The sequence below is a fragment of the Panthera pardus genome, unplaced genomic scaffold, assembly GCF_024362965.1.
Source record: "Panthera pardus isolate Hobbes unplaced genomic scaffold, ASM2436296v1 HiC_scaffold_17, whole genome shotgun sequence".
NCBI classification, from domain to species: Eukaryota; Metazoa; Chordata; class Mammalia; order Carnivora; family Felidae; genus Panthera; species Panthera pardus.
In genome coordinates, this window is record NW_026526732.1 from 3,628,781 (window position 1) to 3,655,809 (window position 27,029).

General features: G+C 46.1%; 1 protein-coding gene across 6 annotated transcripts in view; it reads left to right on the plus strand.

Moving 5' to 3' along the window:
- PDE10A (phosphodiesterase 10A) overlaps positions 1–27,029 on the plus strand; it is a 599,454-nt gene that overhangs the window by 340,407 nt on the left and 232,018 nt on the right. Inside the window, exon 1 of one of the 6 annotated variants that reach the window (XM_019412751.2) lies at positions 20,930–21,056. The exons of the other annotated variants lie outside the window; for them this stretch is intronic. Within the exon in view, the coding sequence (XP_019268296.1) occupies positions 21,041–21,056 (16 nt within the window). The 5' untranslated portion in view covers positions 20,930–21,040. Of the gene's footprint in view, positions 1–20,929; positions 21,057–27,029 lie in introns of those variants that run through there. 6 annotated transcript variants of the gene reach the window in all.

Below are 27,029 nucleotides of genomic sequence, written 5' to 3' on the forward strand. Positions count from 1 at the left end.
TTTAAATGGAAAGCAATTGCTGCTTCTCAGCTGATTAAAATTCTCAAGTGTGCTTTAATTAAGAGAAACCTCCTAACTCCAAACTGGGCTAATTGAAAGGAGTTTTTAATGTTTCTTCCTGCTTTACTTGGACAGTGTATAAATTAATTTATATCTAATTAAGAAAATAAAAGGTTTCCGTTTGAACGTGTCATTCAAATGACGCGACTCCTGGCTTTCCAAATGCAGGACGATGGTGATATTTACGAGCCCCAGGTTGCCAGAAACATTTTTCCGTGGAACCTTATGTGCTGTTAAGGTCACACTTTGGGTGGCAGGCAGCTTTCTGGAATTTTTTTCCTAATTTTGTTGTCATGTTGTTGTCTAAGGGGAACAAAGAACACGTGCTATGCCATGGGCCCTTTGTAATTAAGTTTCTCTGTGTTCTAGCTGATTCTGTCGAGTGTTTCTCTCTCTCTCTATCTCGCTCGTTCTCCCGCTCTCTCCCTGCACAGCCTAACTTTTCGACTCTTAGGAGCTCTGCAAAAGTTCTCTCCACGGTTACTCATCACGCCCTCCCACACCATCTACCCACTTGCACATTAAAAATCCTGAAATAGGGTAAAGTCATTTATCTCTGTATTTAAAAAACCACACACACACACACACACACACCCCGTGACAATCGTGGTATCAGGGATTCTAACTGGGACAAAAGTCTGTGCCTTTTTAACACAAAGGTCTGCTTTCAGTTAAGTAAGGGGTCTTTTCAATATGTGGATTTTTTTTTTAAGTCTGGCAGTTCGAGTATTCAGAGCGTTGCCGTTCTTGTTACTCTGAGGAAAACGTAATTGCAGAATCTCTATAATCTGTCATCCTGGAGGTTTAGACCAGTTTAGTGGATTTTGCCACCTTTTCAAGTGCCGCACTTGAAAAAAATGAACCATTTTGGGTAGAAGCCTTTGAAACTTTGCTTGGAAATGATGTATGTCACCGTGACTCCCAAATCAGAGCAGACTCATATCGCTGACCCTTTTCTGGATAGAAGTAAATGGAACTTCTGTGTCAGGCACCGTCCTGAACGTTTTGCCTGGATTATTGTAGTTCAGCCTCCGTGCATCCCGGTGAGGGACTGATGGTAATCCTCGCTGAATATATAAGGGAAAAAAAATGTCAGGTTACATCATGAGGCCTCTGAACACGGAGAGAAGCGGGGCGAAGCTGATCCCAGGGTGGTACTGTTCTCTTGATTTCTGGAGTTGAAGGTTCTAACTCTGGAGTAGTCTCTTAAAATCCTGATGACTGGAGGTTTTTATCATTTACAGTCGTTTTTGTTTGTTGTGCTGACGTACCTCGTCATTGGCTTATACTCCAGATAAGTGGGGTTCCGCACCGTGTATCAAGCAAGAAGAATAAGCTGCTTTCAAGTGAAAGATTGAGAGACCACCTTATTAGTAAGTTGCAGTCACTGAACTCTGGAAGCTTTATCTTCTGTGATGTATTCCCAGCTACCAATTCATCGTTCTTTAAAATGTTTTCATGATTTTGTGCCATTTTTAAAAGCGTATGTTTGTAACGTGCTTTCTTTGATGATATTTCAAGCATTTGCTTTTTTTAAAAAATGTTTATTTATTTTTGAGAGAGAGAGGGAGTGAGGGAGGGAGAGGGGTAGAGAGAGAGGGACAGAGAATCAGAAGGAGGCTCGGTGCCGTCCGCACCGAGCCAGACCCGGGGCTTGAACCCACGAACTGTGAGATCGTGACCTGAGCCGAAGTCAGATGCTCAACCCACTGAGCCCCCAGGCGCTCCCAAGCATTTGCTTTTTGCCAGTGTTTAGATTCCTCTGGTTTCCTGTCTCTCTCTCCTCCTCCTCTCTGCACTTCCTGTGCCATAGGTTAGAAGGCACAGGGCATGAGAGTCCCTTAGATCTAAGTTTATCATAAAGGAATTTCTTCCTTTACAGGGTTTCTTTCTGGCGTAAACTTTTCAGCAGCAGGTGTTTTCTGCTGGCTCCCCTGTGTGTGTGCGTGCGTGTGCGTGCACGTGCGTACATACTTGTGCGTGTTCTACCATATGGATTTTATTAGGTATTTAGGGCGGAGAGGAAGCGTGTTAGTTCGAGCCGCCCGGGGAAACAGACCAACTCCAATCAGAGCCAGTTGTGGGGGTGTGAGCACAGAGAGAGAGAGAGAGAGAGAGAGAGAGAGAGAGAGACAGAGACAGGCAGACTCACTTTAAGGAGTTGGCTCACGTGATTGTGGGGGTTGGCAAATCTAAAGTTTGTAGGGCAGGCTGGAAGTTCAGGCAAATGCTAGTGTTTGCAGTCTCAGAGTCCAAATTTTGTAGGGCAGCAGGCTGGAAACTTGGGCAGGGTTTCTGTGTTGCAGTCTTGAGAATTCCTCCTTGGAGGAAACCTCAGTCTTTGCCCTCAAGGCCTTTGACTGATTGGACGAGGCCCACCACATTTACGGAAGGTCCTCTGTTTTACCCAGAGTCGCCTGATTTAAATGTCCATCGCATCTAAAACGTACCTTCACAATAACATCTAGCCTGATGTGTGACAAAACAGCTGGGCACCACGGCCTAGCTCTCCCGGGAAGAAAGGAAAACAGTTTAGGAAAATAACCTATCAGTTAGTAACAGTGGGTGTGACAGACGAGGGAGAGGCCTCTCTGCGTCTGGGATTTGGTCTTCTCGATCAACCTCCCATATTCCTTTACAGATGAGGATCCCACACAGCTTGCCAGATTCGAAAGACAGAAGGTCTTTTCAATGTCAGAAGAATGCCTTTTGGCCTTCTGAAGTGTATGTTGTGAGCATTATAGGCAATTCATACTTTTATTTATTTATTTTTTATGTTTATTTATTTTATTTTTTTAAATTTTTTTTAAAAGTTTTATTTATTTTTGAGACCGAGAGAGACAGATCATGAACGGGGGAGGGGCAGAGAGAGAGGGAGACACAGAATCCGAAGCAGGCTCCAGGCTCTGAGCTGTCAGCACAGAGCCCGACGCGGGGCTCGAACTCACAAACAGCGAGATCATGACCTGAGAGGAAGTCGGACGCTTACCCGACTGCACCCCCCTGGCGCCTCTCTCCTTTTCCACTTCTCCTCCCCGTCGTCACCTCCCCATATTCATGCACTGTTGGGGTGGCGTCAGGGTGGGAGAGGAGACACGAAAGTAAACAATCTGGTGTCTGTATTCCATGGACACAGACACTGGTCCATGGTTAAAAAAAAAAGTGTCATGGCCCAGAATACTGAGCCAGTTTTTTTTAAAGTAGAGAATAAGAATTGATAGGAAAACAACACGAGTAATGGCGACGTGTGAAGGGATACGAATAGGGAAAGGTTACACAATGTGTCTTGGCATTTTTGAAACGGATTCTTCATTGCAGGATTGTAGCTCAGTGTATGTTGAGGCCTCGATAGGGCAGGATAGCTCAGATTGGGTGCTGATCAGATATGTCACCTCATGTAATCCCTACAACCTCCCCGTCATCTAGGGATTTTAGATGCCACACCACACCAGTTTCAGTAACTTGTCCGGGGCGCTCCGGGTTTGTCTGATTCTTAAGATTCGTCTACACTTGATCAGTACCCTACACATCGCTCCCATGCTAAGCAGGGCACGGGCCCACGGCCCGTCTGCACTCAGAGGTTCTTCTGGTTATTACCCACGTAGCATTGCTTTTGACTTTTTGCACTTTGATGCTTATCCAGCCCATGTCGTCCTTCACACCTCGTCGGAGGGTTCACGCCGCTGGCCGTGAAGCTCACGTGAACAAGGCTGTTACAAGAGGACGGGAGGCCAGTACTGATCACCACGGTCTTGCCCCAGGGATGGTATCTGGTCAAGGTGGGGGACAAGGGGCAGGGCTGACTCATGTGCAGATATAACTTGAGGGGTCCTGAACCCCCTCTTGTGGAAGAGACTCATGTGCTTCTTGGATCTTCTGGCTCAAGTGACTTTTTCCCCCTCTCTGTTCCTGGTCCTTCCTTCACAGTAGACCACTGTCTCCTCCAGGAAGGCAGGCTATTTGCATGTGAACTGCAGCCGGTTTTATGTCTGACATGGACGTGAGCCACTGTGGTGGGAGGAGAAGGAGGCTAATACAGATGGGCAACACAGGACCACGTCTGGAGAATCTTCAAGTGCCTTTTCTGTGTTTGCGGAATGGGCAGGTTTCGGGCCAGATGCAGGCTCTGGGATTTAGACTCGAGGGTTGCTATCGGGGTGAATTCTGCCCCAGTTTCTTTTCTGCCTGTGTAACTTCTAAGTTAGCATTTTGTTATGCCATCGTAGAGTAAGAAAACCTCCAAATTACTACAGTTATGTGGTCTATAAATGTAGTTGGTTTTCTTACGTAGCCGATTTACCAATGTAGCAAACACATGTAACAACACACAGTGTGTACGTATATATCTGTATGTTATCAGAGAAGCAGGCTCAGTGTATTCTTCTGATGGTTTTATTGGTCACTTTTCTAACATTTAATTAATATATGTAACTTATTTTAGGGAAAAGCAGCCTTAATTTTTGTGTGATTATTCCACTGTCGACAGTCTGCTTCACTGCGGAGAAGTGTGCAAATACATGTGGATCCTAAAGGCAGAAGGGCAGTGGTGTTTATTCTTTATTATTTACTGATTTTGTGGGGCACCTGGGTGCCTCAGTCGGTTGAGTGTCTGACTTGATTTAGGCTCAGATCGTGATCTCATGGTTCGTGGTTTTGACCCCTGCGCTGGGCTCTATGCTGACAGCATGGAGCCTGCTTGGGATTCTCTCTCTCCCCCTCTCTTGTGTTCCTTCCCTGCTCATTCTCACCCTCTCTCTCGAAATAAATATAAATTTAAAAAAGATTGATTTTGCGAGCACTTTTGAGAAAGAAAACTAAAGCTGGATGTATCACAATTCCAGATTTCAAGGTATATTTCAAAACTGTAGTCATTAAAACAGTGTAATACTGAGTAGACCTACAGATCAATGGAACAGAAGAGAAAACCCAGAAATAAAACCCACAATATATGGTCAATTAATCTTTGACAAAGCAGGAACGAATATTCCATGGCAAAAAGATAGTTTCTTAAACAAATGGTTTTGGGAAAACCGGACATATACATGCAAAAGAATGAAACTGGACCATTTTCTTATACCATACAGAAAAAAAACCAAAAAAAAAAAAAAACCAGAAAAACCTCAAAATGGATTAAAGACCTAAATGTGAGACCTGAAACCATGAAAATCCTAGAAGAAACCACAGGTGGTAATGTCTCTCACATGGGCCATAGCAAAATTTTTCCAGATATGTCTCCTGAGGCCAGGGAAATAAAAGCAAAAATAAACTATTAAGACTACATGAAAATAAAAAGCTTCTGCACAGCAAAGGAAACAGTCAACAAACTAAAAGGCAAACTGCCGAATGGGAGAAGATATTTGCAAATGACATATTTGATAAAGGGTTAGTATCCAAAATATATAAAGAACTTATACAACTCAGTATCTCCAAAACCAGTAATCCGATTAAAACCGGCAGAAGACAGGGAGATAGTTCTCCAAAGAAGACATCCAGAGGGCCAATAGACACATGAAAAAGTGCTCAGTGCCACTCACCATTAGGGAAATGCGTATCAAAAGTACAATGAGGTTATTGCCTCACACCTGTCAGAGTGGCTAAAATCAAATACACAAGAAGCAACGAATGTTGGCGAGGATGTAGAGAGGTAGGAACCCTGCTGCACTGTTGTTGGGAATGCACACTGGTGCAGCCACTATGGAAAACGATACGGGAGTTCCTCAGAGAGTTGAAAACAGAGCTCCCCTACGATCCAGTAATTGAACTCCTGGGCATTTACTCAGTACAAAAACACTAAATCCAAGGGATACATGAACCCGGGTGTTCATAGCAGCACTATTTACAATAGCTAAATTAGGGAAGCAACCCACGTGTCCATCGGTGGATGAATGGATAGCGAAGGCGTGGTATGAATATACAATGGAATATTATTCGGCCGCAAAAAAGAATGAAATCTTGCCATTTGCAACAACAGGGTTGGAGCTAGGGTATGATGCTAATTCGGAATAAGAGACAAATACCGTATGATTTCACTCGTATGTGGAACTTAAGAAACAAATGAAGAAAGGAGAAAAGAAACCCTCAAAGTGACTCTTAACTATGGAGAACACGCTGGTGGTTACGTGAGGGGAGGTTGGACGGGGGGTGGGGGACATAAGTGATGGAGATTAAAGAGTACACGTATCCCGATGAGCCCCGAGGAACGTACGGAAGCGTTGACTCTCTATATCGTACGCCCGAAACTAACAACACCGTGTGTTAACTGTATTGAAATTCAAGTGGCAAAAGATGGATGTTGTGTTTGGCTGACGCTTCCCTCGGCTTAGTCACATGTGCCCTGGGTAGGCTGACCGGTGGGCCCTGGCTGGCCCGGGGCTTTCCCTCTTTCGGCTCGGAGCATCCTCTTACTGAGAAACCCCTCACTCCCAGCAAGCCGGAGGGCCGTCCGTGGGTACCAGACTTGCCAAGGAGCAGGGCTGCAGGCTCCCGCTTCCCCTCCCCCTCCCGCCTTCGGTACAGACGGCCGATGGCTGGCCAGATGTAAGTTGTTCCTATGGAGCTGAAGAGGTGTGGCATTGCAGTCGATACCGCGGTTCCTAAGGCTGACCCCTTCCCGAAGTCGCGGCCCTGCCTCCTTCCGCATTTTGCCATCGCAAGGGGCCCGCTTGCCTGATGGAGTCAGGTGATGCGCAGGGACTCTTCCTTCCAGGGGAACCTGTGCCCTTTCAGGCTTTTGCCGCGCTTGACCCTGTGCTGCTCCAGCGTTTCGGTTTGGTGCAGACGTAACCGCACGTGGGAAAGCGCATCCGGGAAAAGGTCAGTGTTGTGTTACTACAAACCCTTCTGGTAGGAAGATACGTTTGCTTGAAGCCGCGCCCTGCGTGTTGATCCTGGGCATCTAACACGGGAACAGCACCGACTCGTTCTGCATCCACGCGAGAGACGTCTGCCGGGGTAATTCGAAAGTAAGATCTTTTCAGTAGCATACGTTGAAAAAATGATCTCAGAGAGTTCAATGGCGTTGAGAACTTTTTGTGAAAATACGGGTGGTGGACTATATCGTGTGTGCCTTTTTCTCTGTTGTTTAGGAACCCACTGGGTCATTTGTGGAGGAAACTGTAGTGCGTTCTGAATTGTGGGACTCGGGAGAAACCGATCGTGATTCGTCGTCTGTTGGCGAAATGCATTTGTGCTAGAAGGAAGCTAGTCTTCGGACATTCGGTGGCCGTGTAATAATTTACTAGTAGGACACGAATTTGTGCTTGTAGCAATGACATTGCCTCTTCTGGATGTGTTAACCTGTATTTTGTAGTAGTTGCTAACACAAACTTTAGAATCTTCCACAGAAGGCCCACCCCCGTTAGGCTGTCTGTCTGAAGAAAATGCTTCTCCAAAGAAGTGAAACCACTTGGGGAAGAGATGCCATTGTCTTTTAAAGAGTGTTGACTGTGGCTGCCAAGGAGCTGCTATTTCCTGAAATCACGCAGTGGCTGTTGAAGGCTGTTTCCTGGGACCTTGCTGACTATGGTTAGGGGGCTTCGGCCTCTTTGGGACTGGGCCTTGTACTGAAGACAGCACTTATTTTCAGAATAATTTTATAGATTGGTTCCCGACAGGGTTTCGGGTAAGGAGACTAGACGTGCCAGGCACGGCTTACATTCAGTTCTGCTGACTTGCGTCCCGTGTCGTGCGGATAGGGACAAATGACACAGCTGACCTGGAGAATGCCTTGTGTGCCGTTGGAGGGAAGAACAGAGGAAATGAAGTTCAGGGAACTTACTAGAAAGCCAGTGTTGCCAAGCTGCAAATCGGGCGTAAAAACCGAAGGAAGAAAATTGAAGTCTGTGGGTAAAATCCAGGATTACAAAATCTAACGTGAATCAATGAAAATAGGTTTTGCTTGCTTTCTTTCCCTCCACTTTGGTCTTCAGGGTGTGATGCATACGTTCCCCTGCGATGCTGCAGACCCAGGGGGTTAGATCGCAGGAACCAGAAAATGAAAGTGACCACAGACGGGGAATGGTGTGAACTCAGGCAGAGGACACGGAGGGAGGGGCCGAGCCAGAGCAGCAGAAAAGTGAAAAGACACTTGAATGTTAGCAAAATACACTGAGTGGTGGGTAAGCTGATAAAATTAACCTGAACTGAATTAAGTCTTGTTCTTATGCCCAAAATACTGCTTTGCTAGAAGGAGTTTCAAGAGACAACTTTAAGTATCATACGTAAAAGAATATCGGACTCACAAATCTGATGCCGTATCATCGCTTTTTTTTTCTTCTTTTATCAAACCCACAAAGTGATAATAATCTCACTGCTTTCATCAGAGCCGGATAATCTTTGCCGTTTGCTTCTGTGTGTCACATATGGAAGATATCCAAACTTCTCTTCATCACTTCGGTATCAGAAACATCCAGCAAGAGTTTGTTGAGAGTGCCTGCATAAAACGTGTATTTGGAACACTGACACGTAAAATGATAGGTTTCGCCTAATTGTTATGACAGTTAGCTACCTTATCAAATTTGCTTTGTCTTAAAATAATGAATGGGGTGAGGCTATTTATTTTCTATGTATTTTTGCAAATTCCGCCCAATGGATTGAACGTTTTGCTTGGATTCCTGTTTCATCCCATTCTTGACAACGAACAGTTCCCACGCTCAGCATTCCTTGTTTCTGTTTCATCAGGAGACTCCCCAGAGTCTGAGCAGGGGTTTCAACGTGTTCTCCGTCCCGCTTCATTTAATTCAGATAGTTAGCGAGTGCCTCCTGTGTGCCAGAAACTCCTCTAGGTGCTGGAAATAGAACAGTGAACAGAGGAAGGCAAGTCTCGGTTCCAGAGACAAGATCGGAGAACACCTGATAATGGCTTTGGTGGTTTGGTGTGTTGGGGGAAAACCTACCGGAATGGGTCACGGCGAGTCTTGAAGGACAAGTAGGAGTTAACCAGCAGGTGGGGAAGAAGGGGGGTGGGAGGGAGGGTGTCCTGCAAGAGTCAAGGCCAGGCACGAGACACGCGCACGACCACCCGTGGACCTACCATGGAGGTCCGGGCGCTTGGAGTTTAAAGTAGGGAGCTGAGTGGTGGGGAGTGAAGCTGAAGAGGTGATTTGGGATCAGATATTTAGAAGCCATACTGACATTTATTTATTTATTTTTGTATGTACCAGAGATGCGCTTTGTTTTTAAATTTTTATTCAATATATTTGAGCTAAAAACAAAAAACGCCACAAAAAGCCCATCACTCATTTCTCACCCCTACCCCTCTGCCTGTTGCAACCTCCAATCGGTTCTCTGTATCTATGAGTTTGTTTGAGTTTTTGTTTTCAGACTCTACATATAAGAGAGATCCTGTTGTACTTTTCTTTCTCTGATTTAATTCTCTTAGCAAAATGCCCTTGAAGTCCATTCGTATTATTACAGATCGCAAGATAACTTTTTTTTTTTAAGGCTGAGTAATATTCCATTGTGTATATGCACCACAATTTCTTTACCCGTGGACACTTAGGTTGTCTCTGTATCTGGGCTGTTGTAAATATTGTCGCAGTGAATATGGGAGTGCAGACGTATTTTTCGTTTTCTTTCGATAAAAACCCAGAAGTAGGATTTCTGTAGCATATGGTAGTTCTATTATTTTTAATCTTTTTATAGGTATTATTTTTAAGTTTATCTGTTTATTTTGAGAGGGAGAGAATCCCAAGCAGGCTGCACGCTGTCAGCACAGAGCCTGACGCGGGATTTGTCTCGCAAACCATGAGATCATGACTTGAGCCGAGATCAAGAGTCAGATGCTCAACTGACTGAGCCACCCAGACGCCCCTGTTTTTAATGTTTTGAGGAATTTCCATACTGTACTTCATCATAGTTGCACCAGTTTACATTCCGCAAAGGTTTTTTTTTTCCTCTCTGTCTCTGTCATTGTCAACGGTTGTTATTTCTTGTCTTTTTGATAATAGCTGTTCTAACGAGTGTGAGGTCATATCTCACTGTGGTTTTGATTTGTGTTTCCCTGACAGTTAACGAGGTTGAGCATCTTTTCATGTATCTGTTGCCCATCTGTCTATCTTCTTTGGAAAATGTGTGTTCAGATCTTCTGCCCATTTATTAATCAGATTGTTTTTGCTATTGAGTTGTAGGAGTTCTTTATATAGTTGAGATATTAACCCCTTACGGGATACTTGATTTGTAAATATCTTCTCCCATTCAGTCGGTTGCCTTTTCATTTTCTTGATGCTTTCCTGGCAGTGCAGAAGTATTTTAGTTTGACATAGTCCCACTTGTTTATTTTTGCTTTTGTTGCCTTGTTTTTGGTGTCAGATTTAAAAATATCCTGAGACTGACGTCAGGGGGCTTACCCTGTGTTTTCTTCTAGGCGTTTTATGGTTTTAGGTCTTATGTTCAAGCCCTCAGTCCATCTTGAGTTAAGTTTTGTCTATGATGTAAGACAGTGGTCCAGTTTCGTTCTGTTGCATGTACGTGGCCGTCCGATTTTCCCAACACCGTGTGTTGAGGAGCCTGTCTTTTCCCCATTGTATGTTCTTGGTTCCTTTGTCATAAATCAGTGGCCTATATGCATGGGTTGAGTTATGGGCTCTCTGTTCTGTTCCATTGATACATGTGTCTGTTTCTATACCAGCACCATACTGGTTTAATTACTACAGCTTTGTAATATAGTTTGAAAAATCAGGGGTGTGATGCCTCCAGCTTTGCTCTTTATCCTCAAGGTTGCTTTGGCTATTCAGGGTCCTTTGTGGTTCCCTACAAATTTCAGGATTGTTCTACTTCCGTGAGAAGTACTCTTGGGGTTTTGACAAAGAGTTCATTGAATCTGTACGTTGCTTGGGGTAGTACGGACATTTTAACTATATTAACTTTTCTAGCGTGTGAACACAGAGTATCTTTCCATTTATTTGTATTCTCTTCCCTTCCATTCACCGATGTCCTGTAGTTTTCGACGTGCAGTCTTTTGCTTCCTTGGTTGATTTTATTACGTATTTTATTCTTTTTGAGGCAGTGGTAAATGGGACTGTTTTCTTAATCTCTCTGATAATTTGTTATCAGTGTATAGAAACAGCCGATTTTTGTATTCCGATTTTGTATTGTGTACCTTCACTGAATTCGCGTATTCTGACAGTTTTTTGATGGAGTCTTTAGGATTTTCTATGTATAACAGTATGTTATCTGCAAATAGTGACAGTTTTACTTCTTCCTTTCCAACTTGGACGCTTTTTATTTCTTTTTCTTGCCCAGCTGCTCTGGCTGGAGCTTCCAAAACTGTGGACATCCTTGTCTGTTCCGGATCTTAGAGGAAAAGCTATCAGCTTTTAACCGTGGAGTATGATGTTAGCTGGGGGCTTGTCATGTGTTGTCTTTATTGCGTTGAGGTACATTTTGTCTGTATCTGCTTCGTTGAGCGTTTTCATCATAAATGGATGCTGAATTTCCTCACACGCGCTTTCTCCATCTATTGAGATGATCGTATGATTTTTATCCTTCATTTTGTTACTGTGGTCTATCACATGGATTTGTGGATTTTCTTTAAATGTTTATTTATTTTTGAGAGAGAGCCAAGGAAGGGCAGAGAGAGAGGGAGACAGAGGATCTGAAGCAGGCTCTGAACCGACGGCAGAGAGCCTGACGCGGGGCTCAAACTCAGGGACCGTGAGCTCGTGACCTGAGCTGAAGTTGGACCCCTAACCTACCGAGCCACCCAGGTGCCCCTGGATTGTTATTAATTCTTGTGGGCTTTTGTTTGCTGGGAGGTTTTTGGTGACTGACGCAGTCTTCTTGGTAGCTCCCATTTTCCATTTCATCATCACTCAGTTTGGTAGGTTGTACGTTTCTAGGAATTTACCCATTTCTTCTTCTAGGTTGTCCAGTTTGTTGGCATAGGATTGTTTATATCTGTCTATTATGCCCCTTTGTATGTCTGTTGTATCAGTTGTAACATCTCTTGCATTTCTGATTTTGAGTACCCTATCTTTTTTCCCCAGTGAGTTCAGCTAAAGGTATGCCAGTTTTGTTCATCTTTTCGACAAACCGGCTATTAGTTTCATTGATCGCTTCTGTCGTGTTTTTAATCTCCGTTTCATTTATTGCTGCAGTAGTCTTTGTTACTTTCTTTCTTCTACTAACTTTGGGCTTCGTTCTTTTAACGGTTTCGGCTTCATCTCCAAATGATGAGAATTGGCTAATGGTTTTTAAGGAGGGGAGCATGAAGCATAAAAGTAGCATTTACAAGGATTACTTGGCGTTTGTGAACAGTGGTTTGGAGGGGCAGAATTTAAGACCGAGTGGTTAGAGTGGAGAAAGAGTCCAGAAGTGCGTGGGACCCTAAGTGACAGAAGGGATGGGACGAGCGGAAACACTTGAGAGATGTCTGTGTGCCATAGTTAGCACAACTTGGGGCTGTGGCTGCACGTGTCAGAGATGGGAGGGTGGCTGGGAACACAGGACGGCTTCCGGGTTTCACGTATGGACGTGGAGGAAAGGGTCCCAGGAGAAGGGCTGGCCTGGGGAGGGAGATGTTGAGTTCAGTTCAAACTGCATCTGAATGTTTGTTGGATAGATGAGTCAAAATAATAAGTGGGCGTTAGTAAATATAGGAGGCTGAGGCTGAAGGGAGGGAACTAAAGGCTGGGGTGCAGTTGTTAATTAAAATCTTACTATGTCTTTCACTTTCGTATTCCTGCTCAGATGAGGAACTCTCATATGGACTCACTTAGGTAGTTCCACGCTTAGTTGTGGCAAATAATACGTTTTACAACCTCCACTTTACAGTTCTGTGGGCTTCCTCAGCGTCTACGAGTAGGAGATGTCTTGACTGTAATCAACTAAGTTGTCGGTTCGTTGGCCAGTGAGTTACAGAGCGTGAAACGTAAATAAAAATCCAAACACACACAAAGAACATACAACATTACTCTTGAAGAGGCAGCTGCTGCTGGGAAACTAACCTTCCCTTCTAGTTCACCATGTGATACGAGGAACAAAACCAAAGCGAGAGATTTGGCTTTCGGTTGAAAGGATGCCTGTGTGCAGGAAAAGTAGGTATAAAGGAGCAACGATCTCCTACGTAAAGAGAAAATATCCTTTTCTGTTTGAATTTTTAGATGCGTCTTGTGTCAGATTTGAATGCACCTTCAGCTTTAAGCATTGCCTCCGATTGCACATGTAATCAAGGACTTTGCTGATAGCTCTTATGTCATTCTGCTTGAATTTATGCCTTACTTGCTAAAATGGTAGGGTTTAGTTTCTGATGTGTGGATGCCTAGGTATTTTTATGGTTATTCATGAAAGAAATAACAGCCAGGCGACTTTCTCTTGCTGGCTGTGTTAGTAGTCTTGTAACGTACGCTTTAAACCAGCGTTCGTCTCGGCGGGACAAAGCCATACAGCTGTACGTCTCACCTCATCTTCGGATGCGAAGACGGTTTCACAGCCTCTGTGGAAGAGGAAAGTGCCCCGGACGTTTATTTACATGGTGGCGTTGGGGAAGGGAATGAAAAGCTCCTCCCCTCGGGTTGCAGTTGTTCAGAGAAATAGGGGAAGAACGCAGATTTCACACCAAAAAGTACTTTCTACTCTTCTTGGGGCAACATGGGGCTCATTTGGTCCACTTTCAGGTTCAGAGCAGGTCACTTAGCGCGATGCCCTTGTGCGGGCATTCGTTCCTAGTGGTATTGTTCCGCATACCGGGCTACTTCCGGAACCCTAAATGAAATTTGTCTTTCACACGTTTACGATGTATGTGTCAGTACTAGGGAAAGGGGGGTATAGGAGCGTGGAAAAGAAGTAGGGAAGGATAGTATCCGATCTTGGAAACCAACTGAAGCTGTCTGCAGCAAATCTTGAGGACAGTATAATTTTCTTTTTTAAATGTTTATTTATTTCGACAGAGAGAGAGGACAGAGAGAGAGACTGTGTGTGCGCCTGCAAGGGAGGGGTAGAGAGAGAAGGGTGAGAATCCCAAGCAGGCTCTCGATGTCCGTGCAGAGCCCAGTATGAGGCTCGATCTCGTGAACCAAGAGATCATGACCTGAGCCGGACGAAATCGAGAGTCAGGTGCTTAACCGGATGAGACGCCCAGGCCCTCCCAACAGTATAATTTTCAAACAGAATCAGGAAAGTGTTCATATGGTGGGAAAGAGACTTGAGTGTGAATGAACGAGATCGAATAAGCCAAACAGCGCGTGATCTTTGTTACGCCTTGGTGTGTGATCTTTATTTTATTGCACTCCCAGTCGTACAAAACAAACGTAGCTCGTTCGATCCAAACATTGTGGCAGGCTTTCTTAGACAAACTGGATTAATATTTATCGAGAATTTTCTTCCTGTTGCTTTCAAGGCAATGAACATACGTGATGGCTGCACTTACGATGCTGATAAGCTAGCGGGTGTTTACTCAAGAGACGAGAAGTTGGTGGTGTAGAGAGAGAGAATCCTACGGGTTAGTACGTACTGCTTCTCTCTCTTTCCCACGCCCCTCTGGTGGCAGGCCTTCCTCTCCTGCTGCGTTAGAAGGCCTGGGAATCGGGGCTGGCACTCCATAGTGTCCCGTCATCTGGGCCAAGGATTCGACCCCATCAGTGCTGCTCAGGGTCTGTCCTCAGGACTGGCAGGACCACAGGTGATGCAGTTTTCTTGTTCCACCGCGGTGGTGAAGCAGAGGGGCGGGCATGCTGTCGGTCCCGTGTGTCCTGACGGTCGGGACAGGCTCCGTCATAATGTAGTAACAGGTGCCCTGAAGAGCTCCGTGGTTTAGTACAGCGGTCCCGTACTTCTCTTTCGCACACAGTTGGCCACGGGGCTGGGTGACGGCCTCAGAGCTGCACACCTTTTGTTTTGGTTGTTCTGTTTTGTTTTTGCTTAGCTAGTATGAGTGGCGAGTCTTGCCTCTGGCAGTGGAAAAGGTGGAGAAACAAACACCCGTATTTCGTTCCGTGGAAAAGAACATGGTTTTAGGAGAGAGTTACAAGCGGAGCGGGGGGTTAGGAACAGTGTTGGGACTGACTGGAACACTGATGTGGGCCCTCTGCTGTTTGTACGAGAAGACATTTCATTAAGACTTGAAGTCGGAGGGGCGCCTGGGTGGCTCAGTGGGGTGAGCGTCTGACTTCGGCTCAGGTCACGATCTCGCGGCCCGTGGGTTCGAGCCCCGCATCGGGCTCTGTGCTGGCAGCTCGGAGCCTGGAGCCTGCTTCTGATCCTGTGTCTCCTTCTCTCTCTGCCCCTCCCCCTGCTCACCCTATCTCTCTCCCTCAAAATAAATGAACATTAAAAAAAAATTAAAAAAAAAAAAAAAGCTTCATTGTCTACACTCAGGCAAGGACGGGGGTGTGTAGTGTAACCCTTTCTAGTGAGGAGAAGCTGCTCTTTCTTTGTGGTGATGGGTGTGCACATCTTTAGGTCCTATTGTCAGTGGATTTCTGGAAGTTAACTTTTTTCTCCATCTAAGTGGAAACAATACTTTGAAAAAAGTTATGTTGCCATTTCCAGGTTGTGAAGCAAGAAAAATAGAAAGTGAGTATAATTATGACAAGGTGGGGGCTCCTGAGTGGCTCAGTGGGTTGAGCATCCGACTCTTGGTTCCGGCTCAGGTCATCATCCCAGGGTCGTGGGATTGAGCCCCGTGTCGGGCTCTGCACTGAGCAAGGAGCCTTTGAGATTTTCTCTCTCTTTCCCACCCTCTCTCTCTCTCTGCCCCTCGCCCCTGCTCACACCCTGTCTAAAATAAAAAATCAGTAAATAAAATAATTATGACAAGGTAACAACAGAATAAATACACTTCCTATTGGAATATCAAGAATGCTATGATGATCATACTTAATTCCAAATATCATTCCGATCTCCTGGGTCCCCACCACACATATGACCGTTGTTATAGCATAAATGCCCTCAACAGTCTGAGTCAACCTATCTTCGTTGATTGGCCCGGGCTCCTGCAGTCCCCACATATCCTGTGTTTCAGCCACATGACGCCACACCACAGATGCCCCTCTCCAGACCTGACTTACCCTTTGGTCTGTGCCGACCCCTGTCCATTCTTGTCCCTCTGCCTACCCTCAACTTTCCTCCCACTTGTATATACACCCGGTTGACCTACTACTCTAAGAAATGCTTTTCCATTCCCCCTGTGGTCAGTCGTCAACACAAGACTCCGTTTCTCCCCCTCCTTCAAGCTTATGATCATGTGGCTTGCCCTGACCAATAAAATGTGGAAGGAGGTGAGATGTCTTTAATAGCCAGTTCACGGTTTACCGTGTTCTCTTCCCCTGTCATGGTAGGCAGTGACGTTCCATATGAGGTTTTATTCTGAGTTCTTCTTCTTTTTTTTTTAATCTTTATTTTTGAGAGAGGGAGAGAGAAAGACAGAGTGCGAGTGGGGAAGGAGCAGAGAGAGAGAGGGAGACACAGAATCCGAAGCAGGCTCCAGGCTCGGAGCTGTCAGCACAGAGCCCGACATGGGGCTCGAACTCATGGACCGCGAGATCATGACCCGAGCCGAATTCAGACGCTCGACCGACTGTGCCGCCCAGGCACCCCTATTCTGAGTTCTTGAGTGAGAGCCAAGTAGAGGTAAGCTACCAGGACTTCCATGGGCAAGTTGAGTGAGTGCAAATAAATCCTTGGTGTTTTGAAGCACTAAGATGCCGGGATAGTTTGTTACATCAGCAAAACTTAGCCATTACGGCTGATGGTTGCCCCTATCGTGAGTTTCTTTTTCTTCGTTGATATTGTAACCATCGACAGCATTTTTGAGAATCTGCTGTGTTCCAGGCTGTGTGTCAGGTGCTTCATCTGTGTTGTCTCATGACATCTTTTCAGTAGCCCTTATACAAAGTTCGTTCCGTCACTTTTGCACTTGTGGGGACACTGAGGCTTGGAGCTGAAATCGTTTGTTCACGGTCATGGTGTGTGACCCCAAAGCCTGTACCCCCTCCGACTGCGCCCTCCCTGACTCACGTGGCTGCATTGCCCAGCGACTAGTTGTGTGTCCAGCTCTGCACTAGGCCTGACGATCCAAGCATGAATCAGAAATAGTCCCTGTCCCCAAGAAGATTGGGATTTTGCAGAGAAAGGGAGAAATTTAAGCAAGTTAAGTACAATGAAACGTTAATAAAAGTGATGCAACCTAGTGGGTAGCTGGTCTCTTTTACTCTAAGGTTTTGGACAAGTTCTCGCTCTCCTGCCCTCCCACCCAACCCATCTGACTTCTGTTTTGTCATTCCTCACATGGGAGAGGTTTCAACATGTTATAAGTTATAAAATGCAGAAGGGTGCCTACCTCCAAGTAGCGTTAATATGGGATGCACGCAATGTTTGAAGTTCCTGGAACCAACGGCATCCAGTACACGGGGCTCCTGTTTGATTTTATTGATTCAGTGGCAGCTTGAGCACAGAGGAAGGAGCCTTCCATTTGAGGGACAAGGAGAAGACTTTGATGGAGGAGGTGACGCTTGGCTCGAGTTCCTAATCAGAAGTAATTTTCCTGTCAGCGGAGATAGGAAAGGGAGGCACATTCCAGGCTAAGGGAGATAGCATGAACAAAATCATGGAAGATTGAGGGAGGCGTAAGAAGCTTATTCTTAGAAAAACATGGAGGACAGTGGGGGACATGGTGGGAGATGATGTTTTGGCAGGTGTCCTGGGCAGACTGAGTTGATTGAATTCTGCACAAACCGGAAGGCATCGCTGGACGGGTTAAACCTGTGCCGTGGCTTGCTGGCTGGCCGGCTTGCTTCCTTCTTTTTAGTGTAGGTTCTGGAAGTGTGGAAGCAATGCCAAGGGTGGAGTCGGGGGTGGGGGTGGGGGGTCCAAGGTGAAGGACAGGGAGCCGGTTAGTAGACTGCCGTAGAGCGACATGACGGCTCAAATTAAGGTAGAGGGGACGGGGTGGCGAGAATAGATGTAAACGATGCTAAGGAATTCAAATTGATAAAGATGTGTTTGTTTCTAAAATTTCACACGTGAGGGAAAGAAGGAGCCCAGGAGAGCTACCAAGTTTTGGATTTGGTGAATGTGAGCGAGAAGTTTGTAATAAAGGTTAGGAATGCAGAAGAGGTTCGTTTTCTGATAGCTTTTTATTACTGTTGACATTCCTTTCTCGTGTCGTAATTATTCACTTAGAAGACTCATTGATGTGAACAACGTTCAGCATAAAGGGAGAAATTCCCCTCCCCGTACGTGACCCTGTTAACTTTCTCCCAGTGTCTTAAACCGCGTGTGCGTGTAATGATGGTCTTGAACAGGAAGAGTACAGGTTGCAACGTTCTTTTAACATTTTTTTAAAATGTTTATTTACTTTTGAGGGCGGGGAGGGGCAGAGAGAAAGAGGGAGACACAGAATCGGAAGCAGGCTCCAGGCTCCGAGCCGTCAGCACAGAGCCCCACGTGGGGCTTGAACTCAGGAACTGTTGAGACCGTGACCTGAGCCGAAGTCGGACGCTTCACCGACTGAGCCCCCCGGGCGCCCCTACAGTGGTACAACTTGTTAATGAAGTCCCAGAGGCCAGGAGGGTGATAGTGCAGGGTCACTTCCTTTAGGTGGCCGCTGGCTCTCTCGAGTGTTCAGTTGAGAAAGGGTGTAACGTGGGTTGCAGAGGTGGGTGGGGCGGCAGTGTGGGCTGGCGGCGGGGGGACTGCTTTGCTGTCCGTGTTTGCTACCACGGCCTGAGACCTCAGCTAGAGTTACTTTCTTGATTGACGTTCCTGTCCCTGGCGAGGCCTATGGAGACGGCCGGGGCCGGGTGAGTGGTGAACAGAGAAGAGGACAGCACGGAAAGCACAGACCGGTCTCAGCCACCTGTTTTGCTCAGCATACCCTGATCGTGGTGTCCGCTTTTAAAAAAAGTATTGATTATAGGGGCCCCTGGGGTGGCTCAGTCGGTTGAGCATCTGACTTCGGCTCGGGTTATGGTCTCACGGTTCACGAGTTCAAGCCCCGCGTCGGGCTCTGTGCTGACAGCTCGGAGCCTGGAGCCTGCTTCAGATTCTGCCTCCCTCTCTCTCTTCCCCTGCCCTGCTCACACTCTGTCTCTCTCTCTCTCTCTCTCTCTCCCTCTCTCTCTCAAATAACGTTAAAAAAAATTTAAAAGTATGGTCATAAAAGCGATTTTCTCCTTCATTTTCTGACATCTGCCATATAACAATGGTTACTGCAACCAGCATAAAGTTGGGTTCAATACTGCAGTAGTCGTGAGGCTCTTCAGTATGGAACTCTTTATACTGAGAGACTTTGAGAGGAAACCGGATAATCATAAAATATCAATAATAAATGAGGCAGGCATGGCAGCCTTACTGGTTATTTAATGCATGGAGAACAGATAAAAACATCAGAGAACAGCCTGCCTGACTAGTCAAGGTGAAGTTTTTTGAAGGACTAAGAAGTTGTCTGTTGGCAAGTTCTTACTGTAAAAATGTCCGCGAGTGGGGCGTCGAGAGACAAGGACATCTCGAAAGCAGTGACTCTTGTGAAGTGAGTTTGGGGGCTGGGGCAACTGCATCTTAGAGTCTAGGAGTCTACGGTTTTTGTGCACTGGCTTCCTCCTTTCTCCTTCCTAGGGCAGTTGGAAGCATCGCGTATTAGAATTATATTTATGTCGCTAAGTGACGTAAAACGCAGCATTACGTAGCAAGCCCTCCGTGAATGTTGGCAAGTTATGGGGCGTACAGAACTGTTTGCAAAACAACATATTAATGTTATTGCATTTGAGTAGCTAGGGGGAAAATATCAAAGCCGTATTTACGTACACCTTTGGACACGAGATTTGGCTCATGTTGCTTTCTGCCTTAGGTGTGTTTAAAGAATTAGTTCCTTATTTGGGACACAAGCGTGGAGGGAATAGCCTGGGAGCCGTATTGGAAATACTTCCCTGTGGTTATACTTGATAACGATCCTGTCCCGGTGAGTAGAGGCAGCGTGGCCGGCCCTGTGGATACGTCTGTGGGCAGATACTCTTCTGTGTCCTTGACGAAGTGGTCTCGAGAGCTTTCTAGAGCATGCGTTGCGTGAGTGGCAGGTTTGACGAGGAAATACACGGACGTAGATCTGCCGGTGCGAAGCTCCGCGGGACCCAGGGAGAAGGACGCAGCGAGGAAGTCAACGCGCGGGGAGTGTGGTCCCGCAGCGGAAGAGGGAGGAGGCAGGCAGCTGTGATCTCGTCACAGTGAGCCCGGCCGGGAAGAGTTGGGATGTTGTCAATTGCGGGTTGCGTTAGGACATCCACACACGCACACGAACACACGCGGTTTGGCTTTTTAAATAGAAACAAGGACCCTCAGTGGACAACCCACTTTGTCTTTGGATTCACTTTGACCCTGATCTTGAAACCTCACTTTACAGAGAGCTCATTCACTGCCACCGTCGTAGACAGTCGTGCTCTAGAACTGTGCACTGGCCTCTCTCTCTCTCTCTCTCTCTCTCTCTCTCTGCGGAGTGGTTAGCATGCTGGGAAGTCTGCAGGCTCTCTTGGCCGTGGGTCCCCCCCGCAGTGCCAAAAACCCAGTGAGTGTCCCCCGGAATCCCCGGAGGGGTGAAGGTGGGTGAGTGTAAGGGGCCAGGTGCCCGTGTGGGTGGGAAGCGTAGACCGAGCCAGACGAAGGCCTCTGACCGGGCAGGGGGGGGCGTGTGACGTGCAGTCCGGCGAAGATTCCAGGCTCGCACTGTGACGTCAGCGGCGCCGAAGGGAACGAGGTCGGACTCCGCCTCGGCAGTTGGAATCTGTTGGAGGGCGGTTGGTGGATCCTTGGCCTGTGAGAGTTGGGCAGCAGAAGTCCCCACCGGTGCCCGCTGTGACTCCTCGTGGGAAGGAGGTGATCTGGGGGCCCGTGCAAGTCTCTGCCCCCAGGGCTGCCCGCATGCCTGATGCGGCCCGGAGGGGTCAGGATGCCCAGGAGGCCAGGGAGGCCTGCTTAGAGGCTCCGAGCTGGTGGCCCGAGAAGCGCTCCTGCCTGTGCCCGCGTGCCCTGGCGGTTAGCGGCCAACCGCGGTATGGCCACATTATATGGTGAGGAGGGGGCTTGTCCAAAGGAGGCGGCAGCGAATGCTTATTAGGCGCTTACGGTGTACCCGGTGCTCTGCTAAGCCTGTTGAAAGGCCCTGGGCCTCTCGAAGTAGCTGTTTTATGACACGGCAGTGACACAGAGGCGCCCCTAAGGTCTTCCTAGTCAGCGTGGGGTTCGTGACGGAGGCAGGGGCTTTAAGGCTTCCTCTGACTGTTGCTCATTCCAAGATGCACAAGAAGGGCCGATGGGGACACAGCCAGAACCGGCTGGGATGCTGTCGGTCCGACGCGCGGGAAGGGCGCCCTGCATTCGTGCCGCAGGGACACGCCCAACCCGCTTGCAGGCGAGGGGGGTACACTGGGCACAGAGTGCACGCACAGGTCCCGTCGCCTTCTGAAGGTCAGGGCGGCCGTGCCGGGTGCCCGGTTTCCCCCCGCGCGGTTTTGGGCAGAGCGCGTGGTGGAGACCCTGGAGGTCACCGTAGGGAGGGGTTGAGCGTGTTCTTTCAAGTTCATCCCCGATCGTGCTGTAATGCAGCAATTCTGAAATTAACCGGTGCGGAGGAGAGATCAGAAGGTGCTGGGCTGTCTGGGTCAGAGTTTGGGCTGCTGTGGAGGTACTTTCTGGAAGGGCTTGCGGCTCACCTCTCTGAAGGGTTGGGAGGCGTGTCTGGGTGAGGTGGCAGGTGAGAGGAAGGCATTCCAGAGAGACGACTGGAGATCTCTTCCAGAGACGACAGAGGGTGAACGGGTGCAAGGGCAGTCACGAGGTATTTGCCTTTGAGCTCCACAGCCCGGTGGCTCCTGGCTGGTAGTGAACCAAGTTTCTAACCGCTCATCTGGGATTAGTAATGTCTATCCGAAAAAATCGAGAGATGATGGAACCTTTTTCTTTGAAAAAGGATTTGTGATGGTACCCCCTGTATAAGCTTAGTGGAAAATAGAAGAACCCGAGGAACAATTTATTGAGCAACTATCACATTCTAGGCAGTATATTAAAAGTTTTACATCCGTTATCCTTATTATCCTTTACGATAATCCTTATGAGATTGCTCTTATTATCATGACCATTTTACACATCTGAACCTTAGGACGAGCCCATGGCCCAACGTCACACGTTGGTAACCTTCTTTACCGATCGGGGGAAGAACTTCCTTTTTCGTGATGGGGAACCACTTCTGAACCAATATTTTAAGTTTGGCAACTTTTAAGTACAGTTTTGCTGAAGAGTATTTTGTCAGTTGCTTTTCCTGTTTGAAGAGATAACGTTGACAGTAAGTTACCAGTGCGTTTGCCCGTAACTCTTAAAAGTTATATTTTTAAGATCTCTTTGGTATAGCTAGTCATATGGAGCGATCTCTTTCCAAAATGTGGAAATAAGAACAGAAATTCAATTATGAGTAATAAAGTTTGCTTCTAAACTTTCACAGAACGAAATTTTAACCATTCTCAGATGCAATTAAAGAGTTGCCAAAATAGATATTGTATTTTAATTACCCAGTGGATTGACAGGTTTCGTTTTTCTTCCCCCCTCAACAAAAAATAAGTGGGGTAAAATCTTTTTAAAGTGTTTTTTTGTTTTGTTTTTGGTGTTTATTCTGAGAGAACGAGAAAGGGACAAGAGAGAGTGCGCAGGGGAGGGGCAGAGAGAGAGGGAGAGAGAGCATCCCCAGCAGGCTCTGTACTGCAGAGCCTGACACGGAACTCGAACTCAGAAACCGTGAGATCACGGCCTGAGCCGAAATCAAGAGTCGGACGCTGAACCGACTGAACCACCCCCAGGGGCCCCCGGTTGGGCTCTGTGCTGACAGCTCAGGGCCCGGAGCCTGCTTCGGATTCTGTCTCCCCCTCTCTCTGCCGTTCCCCTGCTCGTGCTCTGGCTCTCTTTGTCTCTCAAAAATTGAATAAACGTTAAAAAAAATTAAGTAAATCGCGCATCAGGTTGGAGGTGAGTGCTCGGGAGAAAAATGCAACAGTGAAGGGGGAGATGGAGTGTACTTATACTTTTGATACAAGCAGGGAAGGCTGTACCAAGAAGGTAAAATCTGAGCCAAGATTTCAAGCAGGTGAGCCATGCAGATTGCTCGTGACAAGGTTTTCCGAGGGAACCTAGAGCAGGTGTAAAAACCTGATTTGAGAGCATGGCTGGAATATTGGGAGGCGAAGCAGAGAGGCCAGAGTGAGAGAGTAAGGGAGAAAAGAAAGATTGTGTAGGGTATTCAGAGCCCCATCAAAAGTTTTGTCTGTTCTTTGAATAACATAGGAAGCCGTGAAAGGGTTTATAAGGAGAGAGATGACCTGTTCTGACTTACTGAAACCATTCCAGCTTCTGCGTTGAGAAGCAGACACAGGGAGACAAGTTAGGAGGCCAGTGAGCAGTCCAGGCAAAGGATCGTGGTGGCCTGGGCCACAGTAGGCAGGAGACTGGATGAGCCGTGGTGGGGTCGTGAATATATTTTAAAGGTGCAGCCAACAGGTACAGCCTGGTGCATGTGGTGTGGAGGTGGGGAGAAAGTCATGAAGGATAGCGTCAAAGTTTTGGCCAAGTTGCTTTGCAAAATGTACGAGAATGGACGATCAGGTTGAGGTTGCCAGGCTCCTGTAGTCAAAAGCATCTGGGTTTTAGACCAGACGGACTTGGTGCGAACTTCAGCTCGGCCAGTGATGAGACAGTGGATTCTGAGAGAGTTATCCGACTTCTCTGAAGTTCCGTTTCTTCATGCGTTGATTGGAAATAATCCCTACTTCACGATCTGGGTCTTGTTTTACCAGCCTTCCCTCCTGCCGTCCCTTTATGGCATCCCTTAGATGCCGCTTCTCTTTCAAACTATGCAGGAGAGTATATGGTTCTCTGGCTTAGCACACGTTTTCACTGTATCACATAATGTCAGTTCTATTTTTAGTGATGCTAAATTTGCCCTTAGGTTCAGTTGGTGTCAGCCAGATGTCTCTACTGTAAAGGTATCTTTTCTCCTTTGTAATGAGTGATCTGGGGAATGGTACTTGCAGGCGGTGGGACTGTTAGTTCTCAACACCCAGTTATTCAAGTGGTTTTCCCATTCGTTGATGAATTTTGCTTGAACTGTTACTTCGAGGTTTACAGAAGGATGTGTTTTGAAAAATTCCAGTATTCCCTCCTCATTTAAATTTTGAATTCTCTTATACACAAGAGGTACCCCCTTCCTTGTTTTACTTTGGGTATTAACATGGACTCGTGAGTTTCTTGTACATTTCAATGTACAATAATACATTACCACATGTATCCATTTTCCTTTTGTATTTAATGTATTACAGCCCATAGCTATATATATGATTTCTGATCCTCAAACTGCCCCAGATTTGGCCTGTACGAATCCTTGCAGAACATTTTCTTAGTCCGTTTCCCATACTGCCTGTTAGCCTTAGGTGTTTCTTGGCCTTCTAGCACAGATTTTTCCACATTTACTTTATGTTTTCCTATTTCATACCAGGAATCAGCCATTTCTCCAAGGAGCCTCGGTCCTGTTAACGGAGAAGGGTATTTAGTCACCAAGACTTGAGCACTAGATGTGCTCACTGCAGTTTGGGTGTTATTCCATTAAGGGGTTTTATATTTATATATATATATATATATATATATATATATATATATATATATATATATCTACTAAGTTTATTGTTTATTAAATACTGCTACCTCTAATTCAAATCCAATACTATAGAGTTCTTCCTTACCAGGAATGAAAAAAAATTTATGTCAAGTAATCCATGTAGAAAGCAATTAATAGAAAGCTCATGTTCTACAGGCCAGTTTAATTCAGCAAGAATCTCATCTCCTGGTACAAGTATTCATATGGATGATTTAGCACACTTAGAATAATTTGTTTTGTGGGCTGCGATAGAACAAGAAATCTGAGGAAGGTTTTCAGTGCGTCTGGAATTTTGACTCGATATTCTTCGCATCCTTACCTTAATCAGAATCACCTACATGACTCATAAGGTTAGTGTCCTTACAAGATGAATAGTTTAGGAGTGCATTTGCCTTTTTAAAATTTCTTAAGTTACAATCAAAATCTCTTTATTAAAACATAAATATTTACTGTAAGACTTTAAAGGAATTGAAATGTGACTTATGTAATGTCCTAATACTACCTGTAGATTTTGTTGATGTAATAGTCGTTATGTGAATTGTTTGATATTTTAAAAATTGTTTTATTGTAGTATCCCATATTCATGCTGCTTTTGCTCATTTTAGAACATTGAATCGTATAGGGGCATCTGGGGGCTCAGTCGGTTAAGGGTCTGTCTTCGGCTCAGGTCGTGATCTCGCGATTTGTGAGTTCGAGCCCCGCGTCCGGCTCTGTGCTGACAGCTCAGAGCCTGGATCCTGCTTCAGACTCTGTGTCTCCCCTTCTCTCTGTCCCTCCCATGCTTCCTTCTGGCAAACGCATAAAGTTCCTTCTGGCAAACGCATAAAACCCGTTGAAGGCAATCTCAGGTAGGTTATATTTTTAATTTACGTCAGGCTGCTCTATATTCAGCGGCTACATTAGCATTTTTAAGGGTCTTCCGAGGAGCTGTGTGAGCTCTTCGCTTGTGTGTCCCAAGTGTGAGGTGAACGTGACATTGCCTTTTGGCCAAGATTACAGAGCAGGGCAGGACCGGATGAGTAATGCTTGTGGTCGTTCACATCTCTGGCAGCCCGTCCCATACAGCTGTGGTTCTTGTTACTGGAAACCCTGGGCTTTGAAGGAGAGACCACAGCCAGTACTGACTGACAGGTTTACTGGAGTAGAGCAAAGCAAGACAAAACAATAAACAAATAATTTCTCCATTGACCCAGGACTACCGCACCAGCTTTATTCCAAGTACAAGACTTCAACCTTATTCCAAGTTCTGCCTTGAAAAACTGACAGAGGCGTGCTGAAAATACTTGTCAGGGAAAACGCTTGAGATGCTTTCAGCTATTTTGGGGGCTTGGGAAGAAAAGCCCCCTTGGTGCTGGCTGTGAAGATTTATAGGCAAGAAGGTTGCAGCGTGATTCCCTTTGGACCGTGCTCATTTATAACGAATCCTGATACGATGCCACGGGAAAGTATCTGGGCGAAACAACCCTGTCCCATTGTCGAATTCGTTTTGATTCAAGCACTTTGTTAACCGAGGGGAAATAGCTGTAAAAATCTATGATTTCCTCGTGGTTGTTGTGATTGAGTTGCACGTCCACGCTTTCTTAAAACGGTGCTTTTTCAAATGCAACTTATTTTTAGTGTCTCTCCCAATGTAGCTTAAATGCAGGCGTTTTACTTCATATTTATCTTGGAATATATTTGAAAGCACTGACTTTGATGGCGGGGGACCCGGTATATTCATTTTTCTCACTCCTCCGTAGTTTAATGCCGCCAGGATTTTGCTCTAGTATTAAGCCAAGGCTGGGGAGGGGTGGGGATGGGAGAGGTATTTTCTCCTGGTGTCTGTTATAACCAGAATAACTTAATTTGAAATGCAGTAGACATGTACTTAGAAAGAAAACCCATCCAGTTTTTAAAGCAATATTTGTTCAACTTTATAAATTCCCTTAAGGACAGAAGATAACATTTCTGGTTGGTAATAGGAAAAGTATAAAGGCTAATACTGGTTAAAATAGAATAGGGTCATCTGGTTTCATAGGATTGGCAACAGAAACAAAATGTCAAGGGAGCATTGTACTTGGAGGGGTGGAACCAGGCTCTGGTCGCTGGATCTCTGAGACCCACAGGGTTCTGATAGCTGGGCAGCAGTGTTTTCTGGGTGTTTCTGTGTGGAGACCTTTTGTAAGGTGCTTATCTTCATTTAACCTCTGTAGTTTGCAGCCTGAATTCTAAAAAGGCAGAGATAGTCATTTCTTTTTCCTGGAAGGCATGTGAAAAGTATGTCTTGTTTTGGTTTGCTTTTGAACAGGGCTTTCCCGGAGGACTTATGCCTTAGTTCTTCTATCATATGAATCAGGGAAGGAGGAAA